Source organism: Protomyctophum parallelum (genome assembly GCF_964188405.1).
Source record: "Protomyctophum parallelum genome assembly, chromosome: 1".
In the NCBI taxonomy this organism is placed as follows: Eukaryota; Metazoa; Chordata; class Actinopteri; order Myctophiformes; family Myctophidae; genus Protomyctophum; species Protomyctophum parallelum.
In genome coordinates, this window is record NC_139697.1 from 101631514 (window position 1) to 101651628 (window position 20115).

Sequence of the window (20115 nt, forward strand, 5' to 3'; positions counted from 1 at the left end):
GTTGTTGTTGCAGAAATAATGTTTCTATATTATGAAGAATGAATTGAATTTGGAATCTCCTCTAACACAGACAGGGGACAGCGAGGCATGAACATCAGTCACAGAGCGTTTCAGAAAGCAGCGCAGTGTTCTTTATATAATACTATTTGAAGGACGGTCTATGATGTCATCTGTGATGTCAGTACTATATATGACATCAGTCATCTCCATATTTGGGCAAAAAAACACGGGTGGACGGACGGAAGAGCTACACTGTAAATCCCTGGAACATGTGACGCGTTTAAACCTAAACACCATGTGTGTAATAATAAAATGCCAAGTGTTTATTAATACAGTAGAACACGAGTTCACTCAAACACCTCACGAGAACACCTAGGGCTGTATTTTGCGTGTCTTAAGTACCAGGTCTTATTACCTAACTTGAGTAAACTAAAGACCTGGAGGCGTGATCAATGCCATTTGGATATTCTGAGTGGCCTAAGAGCATTGATCACACCTCCAGGTCTTTAGTTTACTCAAGTTAGGGAATAAGACCTGGTACTTAAGACACGCAAAATACAGCCCCTAGTGTTTGAATTCTAAACACCTATATGACTGACTTTGATTGTAAAAACTAAACACGTTTATGTGTTACATGTTCTTCTGTTTATAATCTAAACACTGTGACACGTTTAAAAAGTGTTACAAATATGTGTTTAAAATAGTGGTGGGCATAGATTAATTTTTTTAATCTAGATTAATCTCACTGCAATTCTGGAGTTAATCTAGATTAATCTAGATTAAAATGGCTCATTTGAACTCTGCCGAAGGCATTGAAAATATGTGTGCGCTACCTAAATAATGACCAGAAGTAAATCCTTGAACGGGCCACGTGGCCCATTAGACCAGGAGCCCTATCATAATTGGTAATGAAAATATAATAATGTTCAATACGATGTACGTGTGTTATACATTGTTTATTCAGTTAAACACGAATAACCATAAACACGTTACCATACAGGCAATTTGGAACAGTGGGTGCAAGAACAACCCCCTTTTCTGGGATATGACATTAATTAAACTGTAAACCTAGAGGTGATGAAGAACTGTTTACAGTCAGTAGCTTTGTGACATGACTTGAGTCCAACCTCTACCTCTTCCACCAGTCACTCACCTCCAGTGTGGGGCGTCCCAATCCCAACCCTGGGGCTTCCTATTCCCTCTCCTACTGTACCTCATCAGTACTGGGGTTTCCTATTCCCTCTCCTACTGTACCTCCATCGGTACTGGGGTTTCCTATTCCCTCTCCTACTGTACATGATTTGAGTCCAACCTCTACCTCTCCTTCTTCCACCAGTCACTCAGACACACCAGCTTGTTCACATTGTCTGGTGACAAACTAGATCTTTTTTTCTGTACAATGTGGCCTGCTAAAGAGAACAGTCTCTCGCATGGGACAGTTGTGGCAGGAGTCCCCAAGTACTTCTGGGCAATGTGGGCCATCTTACCATAAACAGCAGTGTGCTCTGACCACCACTTCAGTGGACACTGATCTAAACTGGCACTGGGCTCTACCTTGTACCTCTCTACAACATTGTCTACTACTGGTATCTCGTCTTCTGACTCTGACTCTGATCCCATCAGTAGTAGGGCTGTCTTCTTTTGAGGTGGCTCAGGGTTCTCCTCCCTGGGCGGCTGCAGAGCAGGTTCTTCTGCCCTCACCAAGTCACTCAGCTTTCCCCACACTGGCTCCCTCTCTGCTCTGGGCAGGCATTTGAGATCTTTGAAGCGTGGGTCCAGAGCAGTGGCCACCTTTTGATGAAAAATAAAATAAAGATTGATGGAAGAAAATGTAACTTTCAAAATCCTCCATATTTCTTCATGACTCATTCATCTATCCATTTATCAATCTTCTGGCTTAACGGTCTATAATGGTCAGCCAATACAGTTATCTTCTGGTCAGTACGTGTCACATACCTTCAGCCATTCCAGGTTTGTTTTCTCCCTCCGCTGGTTGAGGTCTTTGATGAAGGCAGTCTTGAAGCGCACAATGTAGGCAGGATCATCATCAGAGATCTTCATTGCTCGCAGGAGATGACACAGGGCAGGTAAAACGACAGAGCAGGAGACATACTTTTCCCCACCAAGGAGCTCAGTGACGTACCTACACACACACACACACACACACACACACACACACATTAAGAGGGGTGAATTGACACCAAAAACGACGCCACAATGTCACAGCAGGACACACGCGCACACACACACACACACAGAGCATAGCACACAGACAGTACACACACACACAGACATCACAGCCCCAAACACAGCACGGCCACACACAGACAGCACAGCCCCAAACAAACAGCACAGCCATACACAGACAGCACAGCCCCAAACACAGCACAGCACAGCCACACACACACACACACACACACACACACACACACACACACACACACACACACACACACACACACACACACACACACACACACACACACACACACACACACACACACACACACACACACACACACACACACACACACACACACACACACACACACACAGCCACACGCACACACACACACAGAGCAGTGTGCACACACACACACACAGCAGTGTACACACACACACACACACACACACACACATAGAGCAGTGTGCACTGTGCACACACACACAGCCACACACACACAGCCACACACACACACAGAGCAGTGTGCACACACACACACACACACACACACACACACACACACACACACACACACAGCAGTGTACACACACACACACACACACACACACACACACACACACATAGAGAACAGCACAACACACACTTACTTGCATGGCTCCAGCAGTTTCTCCAGCTTTGCCAACTTCTCATATTCAGCATGTGTTGGGAGGGCCAGCTTGTGGGTCTGCTGAGCCAGCGTTGCGTGCACTGCGTCTCTGTTGCGCCTCAAACGTGTGATCATCGCTAGGGTTGAATTCCAGCGTGTTGGAACGTCTTGCACGAGTGACTCCTGGTCTTGTTCAAGGGATGCTTGCTGGGCATTCAGCTCGTCTGAGTTAGCCGGACTGTGTTTGAAATGTCCGACCACTTTTCGACACTTGGCCAGTACACCATCAAAACCACCATCCCGAAGTGACATTACAACGGCCCTCTGTACAAGATGAGCAACGCAGGGCAAGTGCTCAAATGGTAATATTCTCCCTGCTGCTATCATGTTGGGAGCGCTGTCGGTTCCAATGGTGGTGATTTTTTCAGCTATGCCCCACTGATTAGCGACGTCGAGAAACTGTCTGGCACAAGCTTCTGCAAAGTGGCGCTCCTCCGTTTTAATCACACCTGACGTTATAGGAGAGACAAAGTAGATCAGAATAAGTTTGCTATTAATAGGAGACTTACAATTAGCAGGCTGGCGTTGTTGGGGCTAGCTAGCAAACGTATAATGTTGGCTGGTGGTAAAATAAATCAATCGATCCCTGATAACGTTAGCTAAAGCTGTGTAAATGTTAGGCTGAATTAGCAATATTACATGCCGCGGTGGGGTTGGTTTCAGGTTGGATATTCAGCCAGGATGGCTGGGTATCCAGCCCGAGACCAACTTCACCGTGGTAAATTAATTTAAATTACATAACGTACCTAAGGCGAACGAGTGAAGTTCCCAGCTGACATCGATGAGGTGTACAGTAACGCCAAGGTAGTTGTCGTTTTTGACAGATGTCCAATGGTCCCCAGTCAGTGCTACACACGCCGCCCCGGCCAACTTTTCATCTTTCGCAGCTTTCTCTGCGGCGTACTGGTCATGGATTCTCCTTGTGATAGTTCGTCTCGCAGGTAGTTTGTAAGATGGGTCGCCTGTGGCCGCCTGGAGAAGAAGCTCGAGCCCATCATCTTCAACCACACTGATAGGCCGGCAGTTGATGGCAATCCATTGAGCTAGGAGGTTAGTTAGCTTGGCTGATAGAGTTGGGCTGACGGGCTTGCCACGGTTGCACTCAAACATTGTAGTTTGACGAACACTTTTCCCCGGAGCCATATTAGTGCTTGGCCCGCCGGCAGCTTCGCTATCATCAACCAACGCAAAGGGATGCTTGTGCGTTAGGTGATACTTCAGACTTGAAGAACTCCTACAGTAAGCCATTTCTGCTTTGCACAGGGTGCAAACCACCTTGTTCTTGTCGAGGTTTCCATTGGGAAGCTTCTTGTAAAGAAATTTCCCCTGAAGCAAACCTGGGTTCACAGAGTCCTGCATGCTGACGTTTGATGTGGCACGCCGCACTGTTCATTAATTTCACCCGTGTCCGGTTAGGTTAGGATTTGTTACCGCCCCGCTCTCAGAGTAATTTATTTCACCTTGTCCCTGTTAGGTTAGGACTTCTCCCTCCCACAGAGTAATTCCGGCGTCCGCCAGATAAAACTATCAAAGTGAAATTCCTAGTTTGCTTGCTTTATGCAGTCAATGCAGACCCAGCTCTTAGACCCAACTTTGAGAATAGATTAATGGCGATAATTTATTTGACGCGCGATAATATTCTCGCGTTAACGCAGCACGTTAACGCCGATAACGGCCCAGCATTAGTTTAAAAATGTTTATAACCTAAACGCTTGGGTTTAGTGTGTAGGGCTCGTTCGAGGGCGTGTTTCGACCAACTCGTTTGTAAATCCGTCAAGGATTTGAGCGAGTTATGAGTATTGTTGTTTGAGCTGCCATACGCCAGGGCTCCACCGGGCGCGTTGCGTCTCCGTCGCGTGCGTCAAAAAACGAACCGGGGCAATTTGAATGGTGACGGAGACGCGACGCAACGCGGGAGCCACCGTTCATTGATTAAAAAGGGACGCTGGCGCGCCCGGTGGAGCCCCGGTGTCAGAACATACTGCACGGTAGCACCGCGCCAAGATGGCCGCCGGGTGAACTACGTCAGAGACTCCGCCTTGAGCCATCTAGCGTTTATATGTTGATTGAAACCTTTATTTATTCTCGAAAGAGCAATTGAGGTTCTCCCTCATGTTCAATGCTGATGAGATTACATAAAACAGTTAAAGACATGCAGGTATAAAACACAAAACAAAACTTCATGTAAGGCAAAGACATTATTATATAGACAATGAGACAAAACATAAATGAAAAACAGTTACATATTGAGGTAGGGAGGTTCAGAAGCAGGTTGTTAAATTGACCATAGGATATTGGGGTATTCATTTTCAATGTTTGCTGTAAAGTGTTCCATGTGGTAGGGGGCGGGGCATCAACGCAAAAAGATGACTTTCCTAGTTCAGATTGTATGGATGGGACCTCTAGTTTAAGCCATTCACTTGAACGGGTCTGGCGAGTATTTATTTTCCATTTCAATAGCAACGTGATGTATGATGGTAGCTTTTCATCAATGCAGGCTTTAAAGATGAACTGGTGCCAGTGCATGGTTCTCATGTCTATGTCCACAGACACCCCTCAGAAGACAGTGTGGGGGCGAAGTTTCAAGGCAATCAGACCAACCGGAAGTAATAAGTAATGTAGCCTCTGGATCGTGTCTGGATCGCGTGATCTAGGTGAACTCTTACACTTTGTCTGAGATCAATCGTTTAGTGTGAAAACCTAAAGGATATAATGACAGACCATTTTAAAAAAGACATGTGTATAGTGTGACATACATAACATAACGATCTGCATGACTCTGATGATGTTTAAAGTGGTCGGCATTTTAAAAGTCTGTACAATGTACGGACCCTCAGGCATTGAGCAGATGCTTCGTATCCAGAGCGACTGACAACATGCAAGGAAAACTATAAATGCACCGTGCATGTCTCTGTACGTTTCGACACACGCATTCCACACCCACACAGGGAGGGCAGGGCCCGGTGTCGGGTCCGTCGGACCCACGGTTGTCCAGAACCGCCACAAAAGGCCTCTGGCCGGGTTCTGGACATGCAGCTAGGGCCCCTGCCCAGGCTCCATATATGGAGCTGGCCTGTTCTGACGTCACAACATTCCATATTTGGGCATGCCTGACACAGAACTCCATATATAGGAATAAAGGGACACAGAGAGACAGACACAGAAATCTCCATATATGGGCATAAAAGGGACACAGACAGATGGGTGGAACGGGTATAGGGTCCTCTGACTCGGGTATGGAACTCCATATATAGTCATAGTCATTTTACACCTGGTTGCATGCTGAAAATAGCAAAAGTGTAACATGAGCCATTACGACGGCCTAAATCCTTCTAGTTGTGAGGGCTCCTACGGACGGCTGCAATTCAAAACTGGCCCCCGTAAAATCTAAATCCCCCCCCCCCCCCCTTTTCCCCTCACTGTACAAGTTTATTTTCCCCTTTTTGCTTCCTTTATGATGAAATCCTGTTCTGTTCTTTGACTATATAGAAGTGTCTATTTGTATACGTCTCTAAATGTTTTGATGAAGTGAACATGGTGGAAAAGTGTAATGCTTAATTGGGTCGTCCACTTGCAGTTAACAGTCTTTGTATTGAGTTTGTGCTTGGCATGTACTGTAATTCTGCAAACTGTTAATACATATTTCAATCAATATTGTTTTATGAACAAAGTAGTAATGAGCATTTCTTTCTTTTCTTTAGGACGTTGCTGGTCTGGTCGACAAAGTAGTCCATCTGGTTTATGTATCTGTATATTTATCTATCTGTTTATGGAGGATAAACGCAACAAACAAACATACGAACGATACAAAAATAGATTGTAGTAGAATAAAAGTAAATTAAAATAGTAAATAAAATTAGTAATACATAAAATAAAATTAGTAATGGCATAGTAAGATGAAATAAATATAATTAGTAATATAGACAATAATACATAAAATAAATTAAATTAGCAATATAGTTATATATATATATAGTTAAATTAGGGAGGGAGAGAAAGAGATGGCTGGGGAAGAGAGTACACAAGTAAAGTTAAAAAGCTCTGGTCGGTGTAGATAATGATAACTGGCCAAACAGTCTGTCTTTCTGTTTCCGTTCGTTAGTGAGACACGCCGCACGAAGATTATTTTATCTTAGGATATTTAGTCGACTAAAACTAGACTAAACTAAAACATTCCAGGTGACTATTAAAAAAAATATGACTAAAACTAAATGAAGTTTCATTCCAAACCCCCCCCCCCCCCCCCTGTCAGGTGAAAAGAAGCAGCTTGGACTCCTCATGCACTGAAGGAAGCATGGGGTCAGTCCCAGGTTGGCAGAGGGTGTGTAGAGCCCAGGATCACATTAGATCATTGATGGATGAAACTCTGGGTTACAAAACCATGGGATGAAGGCGTTGCGGCTCAACTACCTTCATCAGGGTGACTAACAGGACTGCAGAGAAAACATGGCTTTTGTAGGCTATGACATCACAGGTTAGGAGCTTATATTGAGACATGAAGAGCTCCGCAATTTACTGACTTCTCAACCCATTTCCACACAGTTTGGTTTGTGTGACACAAAGTTAGGATCTTCATGCCACAAATCCTTTAGGTAGATCCAAGCCTATAGTATAAGTCATAAAACGAAGCAACTTTTTGTCAGTTGTTGTTGTTATTATATTACTGAATAATATGCCATATGGATAATATAATAAGCCACAGCAGCATTTTATTATTAGCCTATACGAGTACAAAAAGTTGTGAAAAGGTCTTCATCATAATTTTGTTACAGACAGAGGTGTACTCGGATACAGATCGCTGCAATGTGAACGCATTGAATACAGTTGTAATGAAGTGTACTCGGATACGGATCGATGCAATGTGAAAGCATTGAATACAGTTGTAATGAAGTGTACTCGGATACGGATCGATGCAATGTGAAAGCATTGAATACAGTTGTAATGAAGTGTACTCGGATACGGATCGATGCAATGTGAAAGCATTGAATACAGTTGTAATGAAGTGTACTCGGATACGGATCGATGCAATGTGAAAGCATTGAATACAGTTGTAATGAAGTGATACGGTAATACGGTTGTAATACGGTAATACGGTTGTAATGAAGTGATACTCGGATACAGAGTGTACTCGGATACAGAGTGTACTCGGATACAGAGTGTACTCGGATACAGAGTGTACTCGGATACAGAGAGTACTCGGATACAGAGTGTACTCGGATACAGAGTGTACTCGGGTGTGGAACAATCTGGGACAATGTGTTGTGAATCATGGCCAGGTGGGGCGGGGGGGGGGGGGGGGGGACCATGCAGGCAGGCAATCGTATTCGGAAACAGCTTGAATCAAACTGACTCGATGTAATGTGTGAATCTGAAAGTTACATTGCAGCATTGGGAGGGAGGAGTTATAATGGTTATAACAACATGTACTTGCGTCTGCGCACCATAAGCCAGGGCAGCACTGACTGCATGACATGATAGAAAACACTGACTACATGAGAAACACTGACTACATGATACATACACTGAAACACTGACTACATGATACATACACTGAAACACTGACTACATGATACATACACTGAAACACTGACTACATACACTGAAACACTGACTACATACACTGAAACACTGACTACATACACTGAAACACTGACTACATACACTGAAACACTGACTACATACACTGAAACACTGACTACATGATACTGTACATACTCTGAAACAGCAGCGGTTGAGTCTCTAGCTGTGTAATTGTCTTCCATGTGGATCTATTTCAACATCTCCTCTCTGCTGTTATGGAGCTGCTTCAATACACAAGTTACAGGTAACCATGCAGGGCTGAAGTCTTTCTCTCTTTGTGTTTAAGAAAGTGTTTACATTTCAGAGAAAGTGTTTAAAAAGGAAATAAAATGATACAATATGAATTAGGTTCAGGTTCAGGTTCAGGTTTATTTGTCATGTGTATAGATACAGAGTATACATACAATGAAAAATATTTTGCTCAGAGCACTCTCAGTCTTACCTACACAGGACATAAACAACATCTATAGTGCAAGAAAAAGACAAAAAACAGGAAAAGAAAAGTGCAAGTGAAGTGAAGTGCAATACAGTTCAAGGTCAGCTGTTCAGCAGCCTGACTGCCTGGGGGTAGAAACTGTTACTGAGACGGGTGGTACGAGATTTGATGCTCTGATAGCGTTTTTTTGGAAGGGAGTAGTTTGAACAGGGTATTTGCGGGGTGGCTGGTGTCTTCCATGATGTTATGGGCTTTTTTCATACAGCGAGTTCTATGTTATGGAGACTGGGTCATTCTGTAGGTTAGATATAAGTGTTCTTTTGTTTTTTTTAATGATAGGTATAAATCTAATTTATCTCTATGTATGGTTGGTAGCAGCATCAATTAGATGTTTTTTTAATGATAGGTATAAATCTAATGTATCTCTATGTATGGTTGGTAGCAGCATCAATTAGATGTTTTTTTTAATGATAGGTATAAATAAGATTGATCTTCTTCCTGCTCCTTTTCTTTTCTGGTATGGAATATGTAAAAGATAAGTACATAGTAAAATGTATATAATCATGTAAAACCATAACTGAAATGAAATAAATAAATATGAAATTAAATTAAATAAATGGTAATAGTAAATGGTGCATTTATCCAAGGCGCTTTACATAGATTGTGCATTACATTCACCCATTCATACACACCTTTACATAGATTGTGCATTACATTCACCCATTAACACACCTTTACATAGATTGTGCATTACATTCACCCATTCACACACCTTTACATAGATTGCGCATTGCATTCACCCATTAACACACCTTTACATAGATTGTGCATTACATTCACCCATTCACACACACATTCATACACGGAAACCATGCAAGGCACCACCAAATGTTAAAAGTTTGAAATTGTTAGGCTTGTAAAGTAGTTTTAGGTTTAGTAGTATACGTTCTGTCAAGGACTGCCTTTTATAGCAGCTGTAAGTCAAGTATATTCTTCCTGATTTTATTTATTTATTTGATATATTCATGATACAATTCATAGAAGAGCACTAACAGATTTATCAGGATTGCACAAAAAGTCTGAGGACTTATTTCCATTGTGATCCAAATAAATAAATAAATAGTAACAGCATATGATAAGAAGAACACGTATACTATACTAACATTACAATACTAATGACATTTACAACCGGCCATCATAGATCATAAACAAAAGACAATAAATAGATAAATGTTTTAAAATGATCAAATTTAATTCCCCTTGGAAACATCCCTGACAGATTGTCTTGGTCGAATCTCTCACTCGCATCACGTCAAGCTTATGATGAATTCCTGTTCTGTTCTTTAACTATATAGAAAGTGTCTATTTGTACGTCTCTAAATGTTTTGATGAATTGAACATGGTGGACCCTCTTGTAAACAAGTGTAATGCTTAATTGAGTCGTCCACTCACAGTTGTACATAAGTAAAGTAGCAATACTGCAATGTAGTTGTACTCTGTTATAAGTACAAGTGACATATTCAAAACCTATACTCAAGTAAAAGTACCCAACAAGTAAAAAGGTCTAAAAAGTCCTTAAATGACAACTTTATAGAAATGTGCAGATCCTTTGTATACACGTATATACTGTATGTTGTTCTGTTTACTGTTGAGTGACAACATAATGCACATTAAGCTAATTATGCGGAGATCTCCCCAAAACGATCTGGGGACCCCCTGGGGGTCGCTGGGGGTCCCTGGGGGTCCCTGGTGGTCCCTGGGGTCCCTGGGGGTCCCTGGGGTCCCTGGGGGTCCCTGGGGGTCCCTGAGGGTCCCTGGGGTCCCTGGGGGTCCCTGGGGTCTCTGGGGGTCCCTGAGGGTCCCTGGGGTCCCTGGGGGTCCCTGGGGGTCCCTGGGGGTCCCTGGGGTCTGGCGCTGCGATACTGGATCAAGACTAACCTTTCTTTGTTCTTTGACAAGCAGGGACGTGCAGAAAGTGTTCTAGAGAGGCAGGGGGCTGAAATCCCAATAATAGGGCACTTTTGGACAAAAATAGTGAAAATAGCAGATCTACAAGCTCTCAACGCGTGGCAGTGCAGTAGAGAGCTTGTGTAGACTGCAGATCAGCTATTGTCTGGGTGCAACCCAGCAGTCTTTAGCTCTTGGAAATGTGGTGTAACGACATGGATTTATAAAGACATTTTGTTCAACGCAAAGTTCTGTGTTCAAGTTCAAGGAGACGTCGGGGAAAAAAACACTATTCTCCTGAATGGCATGGAAAGGAAAGGAGAGGAGGGCATTTAGCATTTCTTTCACCATGTAGTAAATGCTGCATTCGTGGTCTGGAGAGGGCAGTTGTTTTACAGACGGCTGAAAGGGCAGGGGCCGAACCGTTTGCGGAGCGGTCTTGATATCGGAAGGTCGCTAGTTCGTATCCCCGGACCGGCACGTTAAAATGACCACCGCTGAAGTGCCCTTGGACAAGGCATTGAACCTCTACCATGAGATGTTCTATGAGCAGGGCCTGGCTGTAAACAAGTTATTGAGCTTAGTCCAGTTACCCTGGGTAAACATGGTACCTTTCCTTTCCTTAGTCCAGTTACCCTGGGTAAACATAGTACTGTACCTTTCCTTTCCTTTCTGAAGCCCCCTTTGATGTCTATGTGTGCACGTCCCCGATCAGGACTAAGATGTATTTGTTCTTTGTTTGTTTTAAATGTCCATGCATGGAATGTGTAATACGATGCAACATGACAACAACTTTGAGAAACGATGTGGTGCACAGTTGGGTTTAACGCTGGATTTACTTCAACCAGGTTTAACCCTGGATTTACTTCAACCTGTTTGAACTGATTATTAAAGCAGGCAAACAGAAGCACTGTAATCAAGCAAAGCTCTCTTCTCCAACTGCTGTGCGACACTGTGTAGTATGACAGACACACACACACGTGCGTGTGCACGCACGTGTGCACGCACGTGTTGGGAAACTTCACTTTCTACATGAACTGGTTCAAAGTTCAGTTCACACATTTATCCATGTATGTACACCTATGTACCCATGTGGTCACGAGCACCAGTATATGACTATAGGGTACCAGTAGGGGGCGCCAGAAACAGAGAGAGGGATAGTGCTGCAATGTTGACTGCAGCACTATGGTGCACGTGGTGATCGGGTTCTGTTTGTGTTTCCAGCAGAACGTGTGGTGATCGGGAGGCATACTATCATCCGACAGAGCATTGCTCCGTGCTCCGAGGTGCGCTGCGGGTCGGGAGAGGGTTGCGGTTAGGTTTAGGTGTCTGCCCCGGGGGAGGTTAGGGTTAGGGTGAGGGAGGAGGTAGGTTGTCGTTCGGACCAATGCTCCGTCGGATGAAAGGTATGCACTCGTGGTGATCGGGGCGTCTCAGACGGTCCTGTGTTCTGTTTGTGTTTCCAGGAGAAGGTGGTGTCATCGGGATGTCTCAGACGGTTCTGTTTGTGTTTCCAGGAGAAGGTGGTGTCATCGGGGCGTCTCAGACGGTTCTGTTTGTGTTTCCAGGAGAAGGTGGTGTCATCGGGGCGTCTCAGACGGTTCTGTTTGTGTTTCCAGGAGAAGGTGTGGTGTTTGGGGCGTCTCAGACGGTTCTGGCCAGAGCGGGGGATGACGTGGTCCTCCCGTGTCTCGTGGAACCTCCCGCCGACACGGCTCAGATGTCGGCCGATTGGACCAGAGCGGACGTGGAGGAGGAGCCTCCGCGCTATGTCAACGCCCTTCGGGACGGCCGCGTCGTCACGCGCTCCATAAACCCGGCGTACCAACGGAGGACGTCGCTGTTCCGCGACCAACTGTCCCGCGGGAACGTCTCGCTGAGGCTGTCCGCGGTGCGGCTCTCGGACGAGGGGACGTTCCGGTGTTCGGTCCGCGGCCTGCCCGGCGACAACAACGGCAGCAGCGCTTTGATACGACTCCTTGTCGGTAAAGATTTAGATCAACGTTATTATAGTTTATACTAAAAATAAATAACTGAACTAAATAAAAACTAGAAACGGAAAAGAAAAACGATAACTAACTCAAACTGTGTTGTGATTTTACAAAACGAACTAAAACCAACTAGATTAGCTGATAACTGACGTGTGTTTTGCCTAAATCGGCCTCATGGTGGCGCTATAACAGGCCGTTGAGGAATATTCGGGGCAGAGGTTCGTCGTTGGCATCCAGGGAGTGTGTGTGCAAAGTTTGGCATGGATCGGGCCAACGGTGGCGGAGATTAGCTGATAATGAACGGACGGACGGACGGACGGACGGACACACGGACGGACGTTAGGACGGACAGAGTGCAAAACATACTCTCCCCTTAGGCCTTCGGCCTGGTGGAGACAATAAAAACTAGACTAAAATGTGAGGGAGAGACTAGTGGAGAAGAGTAATGCTGCCACCATCTGGCGGAGTCGGGTTATGAGAAGAGATCCAGTACAACTACAAGACAAGTATACTTTTATGCTTGGTTTGCATGCTGAAAATAGCAGATCTACAAGCTCAGTGTCGAGCTTATAGATCAGCAATGTTTTAGCATGCAATCAAGTCTAAAATCATCCATTACAGGCCAGCGCCATCAAGGTAAAATGTGACTATTAAAAAAAGACTGACTAAAACTAAATCAAAATTTGCAACAATAGTTTACTGGTCAACATTGTGGAACTTTGAAGACAAGCTCCAGAAATGCATCATCTCTCAGTCACCTCTGGAAAAAATAATTACCGGTAACTATTTAGTCTGGAAATCAGATGACCAAGAGCATGGTCAACTTGTACAGTGAACACCGCCACTTTATTAGTTTTTTATTTTAATTAATTTAAAATGTATTTCAATTACATTTTTACTTAACTAAGTATCAATTTAGAAATACTGTTACAAGTTACAAGAATGTAAAATTAGCTTGAGTAAAAGTATTTGGTGTTAAAATGTACTTAAAAGTACCAAAAGTCAAAAGTACTCAAAAATGTCCCGTTTCAAGTTCTCAAATAATATATAAAACATATTTTGAAAATAGCAGATCTGCAAGCTCATGATGTGTCAAGTGTAATGCTTAATTGGGTCATCCACTCACAATTAACAGTCTTTGTATTGAGTTTGTGCTTGAAATGTACTGTAATTCTGCAAAGTGCAAACTGTTAATACATATTTTAAATCAATCAATCACTGGAACAGCGTACAGACATTTAAAGCACGTTTTATTTGGTGCTAAATTTGGACCTTATACGGTGTCACGATTCACCAAACCGGCAGACCCAAATGCAGACACGACAAGGAAGGCAAAGTGCAATGAAGGGTTTTCATTCAAAAGAAGAGGAGCTTGTAGATCGGCTACTTTTCCCCTCCCTCTGCAACTGAAGCAGAGGGAGGGGGAAAAACTAAGTAAAAAACCCAAACAAACACTGACTGGGAACAAAGCAGGAACAAAGTAGAGCAAAACACTAGGACTAACTGTCTAGGAAAACACTATAAAGAAGCACTAGGAATAACAGCTAGAAGTGTTACCGCGCGGAGAACTGTCTATCTTATTATTATTATTATTATTATTATCTGGCAGCGTGCGGCGGGAAAACCAGGGCCTTTATGGAGTGGTGGTTGATGAGGAGATGGCAGGCAGGTGAGTGAGATGAGATGATCAGAGCCAGGTGTGGCAATCTGGAAAGCCAGGAACCAAAGCCTACTCCCACACAGTACAGTACAGTACAGTACAGTACAGTACAGTACAGTACAGTACAGTACAGTACAGTACAGTACAGTACAGTACAGTACAGTTAATCGACGGGGGCTCGCAAATCTGGAAAACAGACAAAATAGCTTAGGCAGGCAAGACAGACAGACAGACAGACAGACAGACAGACAGACAGAGGCAGTATAACGTGTGCATTGTGTCGCTGTGTCGTTGCCAGGTTCCGTGTCTCAGCCAGTGATCTCTTTAAACGGAGCGGCCGCTGACGGCGGTGTATTGTCCCTGACGTGTGACTCTGGCTGCTGGTACCCCCGACCCGAGGTGTCCTGGCTAGTGGACGGCGACCCCCTCCCCCTCCTCGTCTCCCCCCGACCCGAGGTGTCCTCATGGCTGGTGGACGCAGACCCCCTCCCCCTCCTCGTCTCCCCCCGACCCGAGGTGTCCTCATGGCTAGTGGACGCAGACCCCCTCCTCCTTGAAGAAGGACCCTCGGCGACAGAGCGGCCGTCGGCGTCCTGCTACGCCGTGCGGAGCACCGTGACGGTGCCGGCGCTGACCGGCCGAGCCGCGGACCTGACCTGCAGAGTCCACCTGCCGCACATCAACCACACCGCCGAGACGCACCGGCGCCTCAGCCCAGGTAAACCAGCTGGTAGATGGTGCGTTTATATATAGGGCCTTTATCCGAAAGAAAGAAAGGAAAGGTACTATGTTTACCCAGGGTAACTGGACTAAGGAAAGGAAAGGTACTATGTTTACCCAGGGTAACTGGACTAAGGAAAGGAAAGGTACTATGTTTACCCAGGGTAACTGGACTAAGGAAAGGAAAGGTACTATGTTTACCCAGGGTAACTGGACTAAGGAAAGGAAAGGTACTATGTTTACCCAGGGTAACTGGACTAAGGAAAGGAAAGGTACTATGTTTACCCAGGGTAACTGGACTAAGGAAAGGAAAGGTACTATGTTTACCCAGGGTAACTGGACTAAGGAAAGGAAAGGTACTATGTTTACCCAGGGTAACTGGACTAAGCAAAGGAAAGGTACTATGTTTACCCAGGGTAACTGGACTAAGCAAAGGAAAGGTACTATGTTTACCCAGGGTAACTGGACTAAGCTCAAGAACATGTTTACAGCCAGGCCCTGCTCATAGAACATTTCATGGTAGAGGTTCAATGCCTTGCTCAAAGGGCACTTCAGCGGTGGTCATTTTAACGTGCCGGCCCGGGGATACGAACTAGCGACCTTCCGGTATCAAGACCGCTCCGCAAACCGTTCACCCACCGTTGCCATCCAAGGCGCTTTACATAGATTGCACACACACACACACACACACCCTTACAAGACATTCACCCACACATTTATACAACGATGACAGAGGAGAAACCATGCAAGGCACCAACCTGCACATCAGGAGCAAATACGGAGGTCAGAGTCTTGCTCAAGGACACTTCAACACTGACTCTGGGGGAGCCGGCCAGGTTCGAACCGGCAACCTTTTCGGTTCCCCTCGGTCCACTCTTACCCTGAGCCACCGTATAATGGCAGTGGCTCAGCGGCAGAGTGGCCTGTATATAGAACAGCCTGGATGTGAAAACTGTGAGTTTCCCGGTTCTCGATCCCTGCAAGAATGGAAGTGTCCCTGAGCAAGACGCTGAACCCCTAATTGCTCCCGCTGTACAGGTTGGTGCCTTAATTGCATGGTTTCCTCCGCTGTGTGTGTGTGTGTGTGTGTGTGTGTGTGTGTGTGTGTGTGTGTGTGTGTGTGTGTGTGTGTGTGTGTGTGTGTGTGTGTGTGTGTGTGTGTGTGTGTATTGTAGAGAAATACTATGGAATGTCACAAACAAATACATATATTGTTTTTCTTCTTTTTAATGAGTGCTTTAAATGTCTCAGAGGCAGTTGTTTGAGGGACACGCACTGTAATCATGTGACTAACAAGACTGTAAGTAACAACCTGTCTGTCTGTCTGTCTGTCTGTCTGTCTGTCTGTCTGTCTGTCTGCCTGCCTGCCTGCATTAGTGAGCTTGTAGATCTGCTATTTTCAAACAGACTTGCATTGCATTTTTTTAAAACTTGAAATGAAACTTGAAACGGCATAATGAGCTATTTGACTTTTCGTATATACTTTAAGTCCTACTTTTTTTTTTTGTCAATGCTTTTGTACATTTAAAATTCCGGACTTTTGCTTGTATCAGAGTAGTTCTATAATGCAGTATTGTGTACTTTTACTTAAGTTAAAAGAGAAGAAAAAATAAAACGTGAGTACTTTGTCCATCAATGATTTGTTGTGAGATAACAATTTACGATTTAGGCATTTAGCAGACGCTCTTAAATCCAGAGTTATTTACAGTAAACAAGAACAAAAGACATGGTTTAATACATCAAATATACTGTTTATCTGCTCCCAGGATATTCTTTTATTTGATACCAAATAGAGCAGAGAAACAGTGTGCACTGTGAGGACATCCCTTCCTTTTCATTGTACGAATATGTTTTTACCAGCACCTGTAGAATCTCTGGAGACGTGCGTGCTTCCTTTTGGATCCATAAATAGGCCTACATCAAATACCACATAGAAATAGTCCCGGAGGCGTGATCAATGCTCTTTGGCCACTCAGAATAGCCAAATGGCATTGATCACGCCTCCAGGTCTTTAGTTTACTCAAGTTAGGGAATAAGACCTGGTACTTAAGACACGCAAAATACAGCCCTTAAAATGACATAAGTTGAGCCTCTGCATACTGTATATACGCCTGTACGGTCGTCGAGGCTAGGCTAGGTTCTGTAACACCTTGTTGTGTGTTATTATTATAATTTGTGACTCACTGTCTCTCAGACGACGACACCATGGAAACCGACGGTGCTGCCGTTCACGCCGTGCTGATTCCAGTCATTACGGGAGTCGTCATCCTGACGGCGGCCATTCTAATGTCCTGCTGGAGAAACAGACGGTCAACGAGCTGTTGGAGAAACAGGCCGTCAGCGTCCTGTTGGAGGAACAGGCCGTCAGTGTCCTGTTGGAGAAACAGGCCGTCAGTGTCCTGTTGGAGAAACAAAACGTCAGCAGCAGCAGAAGGAAACCGGTAAGGTGTCGAACAGATATGTTGTTCCATTTCTCAAATAATACTAGTTGATCCATTCATCTCTATACTGTATATCAGTGGTTCATTTCAACCCTTTTCATGCAGTTTGTTTTTGGCAGCAAATTTCTATTTTAGTTTTAGTCATATAGTCCTTGGAATGAGTTACACTTCATTTAGTTTTAGTCACATTTTAGTCACCTGGGATGTTTTAGTGTTCATTTCATGAGATTTTAGTCGAGTAAATATGCAGTCCATTTAGTCGACTAAAATGTATTTTGGCGGCCCTTGATGCCGCCGTGATGACTGATTGAACACTCGCTGAAAATAGCAGATCTACAAGCTTGTAGATCGGCTATTGTCAGCATGAGAACCGCTGATCTACATGTATAATGAATTTCTATAGGCCTGTAATAATAATTATCATCATGCTGTCCTCACTGACCAATCACTGTCTCACAATCTTCAACAGCCTCCTCCACATATGAAGGTAAGAGTGTGTGTGTGTGTGTGTGTGTGTGTGTGTGTGTGTGTGTGTGTGTGTGTGTGTGTGTGTGTGTGTGTGTGTGTGTGTGTGTGTGTGTACCTTTTCACTGTGTAATTGTTCATAAATATCGATCAGACATTTATTAACACCAGAAATGTGAATAAATGATGTTTATGAGACTTTAACATTACATGTATTATTCTGAGTATTACTAACACTGCCACCCTTCTCTCTGTAGATGTGAGTCATGTGACTGAGGCGCCAGGTTCAACGTTGCATGTAAGTATTTGACCCATTCTGGACATCGGGAACCCCTTTTGGTGTTTTATTATACTTTAGCTATTGAAAAATAGCAGATCTACAATCTACTCATAGTGCCGCTCATAGTGCCGCTCGTAACGCGGCCACGCTAGGAGCTTGTATAGATCTGCTATTTCCTGAAAGATCGTGAAAATGTGCAGCAAATCTTTGACAATATATTCTTTCACAGCAAACGTTTTTAACTAAAATATTTTCTTCTGGGAAGGCGCTGATGCTGCCTCCTCCCCGACTGCAACTTCTGGGGCTAAAACAGGGTTTTAGAAGACACATTTTAGATGTAGCGCTATTTAAAGGAGAATTCCATACTAAAAGGCTTTCTTACCTTTCTTTGTAGTTGTTACGTCCCCACCAAAGAGGTCCAGGTGTTATTTTGTGCAAAAGCTCCTTATTGGCTATTTGAATGGGAATTGAATGGGGCTATGGGGTGTTGTGCTAATTCGCTTATTTCCATCGCTCAATTTTCTATTTATTTTTTATATATCCTCTCTTCATAATGTAAATTATATTCCAAGCGGCTCACTTTACTACTTATTTCGATGGAAATAAGCGAATTAGCACAACACCCCATAGCCCCATTCAATTCCCATTCAATTCAATGCAATTCATTGAGGGCTTATGGTAGGGGAAATAGCCAATACGGAGTTTTTGCACAAAAACGAAAAGGTAAGAAAGCCTTCTAGCATGGAATTCTCCTTTAACACTAATTTTAACCAAAGAAACCTATACCGTATACCCTTGAGTTATTCATTTCTTCACTCTGTCTATTAAACAACGGTCACTTTCTACCTCTATTCACAGAGACTACGTTATGATCAAACAGGCCTTTACATGAGGAACAAGGCAAAGAAAGGGTTAACAAGATGCACGCTGGTACAACTGACTAAGATGAATGGCAGAGGAGGAGAAAACTACACCAATGTCATGGAACAACATGGTTTAATAGATCATATTATTGTAAACTACACCAACGTCACACTTGCTGTTTGTCTTTATTCACCAAAACAAAAGTATTTACAGATTTACTGGACAGGTGGCCCTAGCTCCTTCCAGCTCCTTCCAGCTCCTTCCAGCTCCTTCCAGCTCCTTCCAGCTCCTTCCAGCTCCTTCTAGCTCCTTCCACCTCCACAGTCCTACTGTGAGGCAGTGGGAGGCCTCCCTACATATAAAGGCTAAGCCCCTCCCACTGGAACACACCACCCTGAATTGATTCCACAATTACACCAGTACTTCATAATGTCCTCCAGGGACAACACTTATTATTATCACATTATTATTATACAATCACTTATTATTCAATCAATTAACCATCTAAACACTGAGAAAGCAGGGTACTCTAAACAAACCCTCATACTGTTGGTATGTCCCCCCACAGCTGATAGTTGCTCCCTACCATGGAGACAACAAGCAATTAGCAATCAAGCATCAACCCATGTACATACACAGCCTTAAATAATATAATTCTCTGCAACACACACAATGAATAATAATTAAAACTTTAGCCATTCAGTCTCAGTGGCAGGCTGAACTGACACAACCAACGTCATGAAACAACATGGTTTAATTAAGCAATATTACACGAGAGGGTGTTGTTTAACGTGATTATTGCCACGACAGGGATGCGGTCAGGAACGAGACGAAGTCGAG

The 20115-nt window shown here is 44.0% G+C and overlaps 2 protein-coding genes and 1 long non-coding RNA gene across 3 annotated transcripts; 2 read left to right on the plus strand and 1 right to left on the minus strand.

Moving 5' to 3' along the window:
• Nucleotides 1–247: 247 nt before the first annotated feature.
• Nucleotides 248–4034, minus strand: LOC310856236 (E3 SUMO-protein ligase ZBED1-like; the record flags this gene model as incomplete). Its single annotated transcript, XM_083761527.1, has 5 exons — nt 248–262; nt 1555–1791; nt 1957–2143; nt 2833–3340; nt 3638–4034. The coding sequence occupies 5 exons, from the start codon at nt 4032–4034 to the stop codon at nt 248–250; spliced, it is 1344 nt and encodes a 447-aa protein (XP_083617653.1).
• Nucleotides 4035–8476: 4442 nt separating this feature from the next.
• On the plus strand, nt 8477–16226 carry LOC310856245 (butyrophilin subfamily 1 member A1-like; the record flags this gene model as incomplete). Its single annotated transcript, XM_083761541.1, has 4 exons — nt 8477–8715; nt 12474–12839; nt 14804–15223; nt 16210–16226. The coding sequence occupies exons 1-4, from the start codon at nt 8652–8654 to the stop codon at nt 16224–16226; spliced, it is 867 nt and encodes a 288-aa protein (XP_083617667.1). The 5' UTR covers nt 8477–8651.
• A 1200-nt stretch (nt 16227–17426) lies between these two features.
• LOC310862770 lies at nt 17427–18169 on the plus strand. The gene is made up of 3 exons (XR_014569623.1): nt 17427–17599; nt 17654–17666; nt 18136–18169. It is a non-coding gene; the product is annotated as an uncharacterized lncRNA (long non-coding RNA).
• The last annotated feature ends 1946 nt before the right edge of the window (nt 18170–20115 follow it).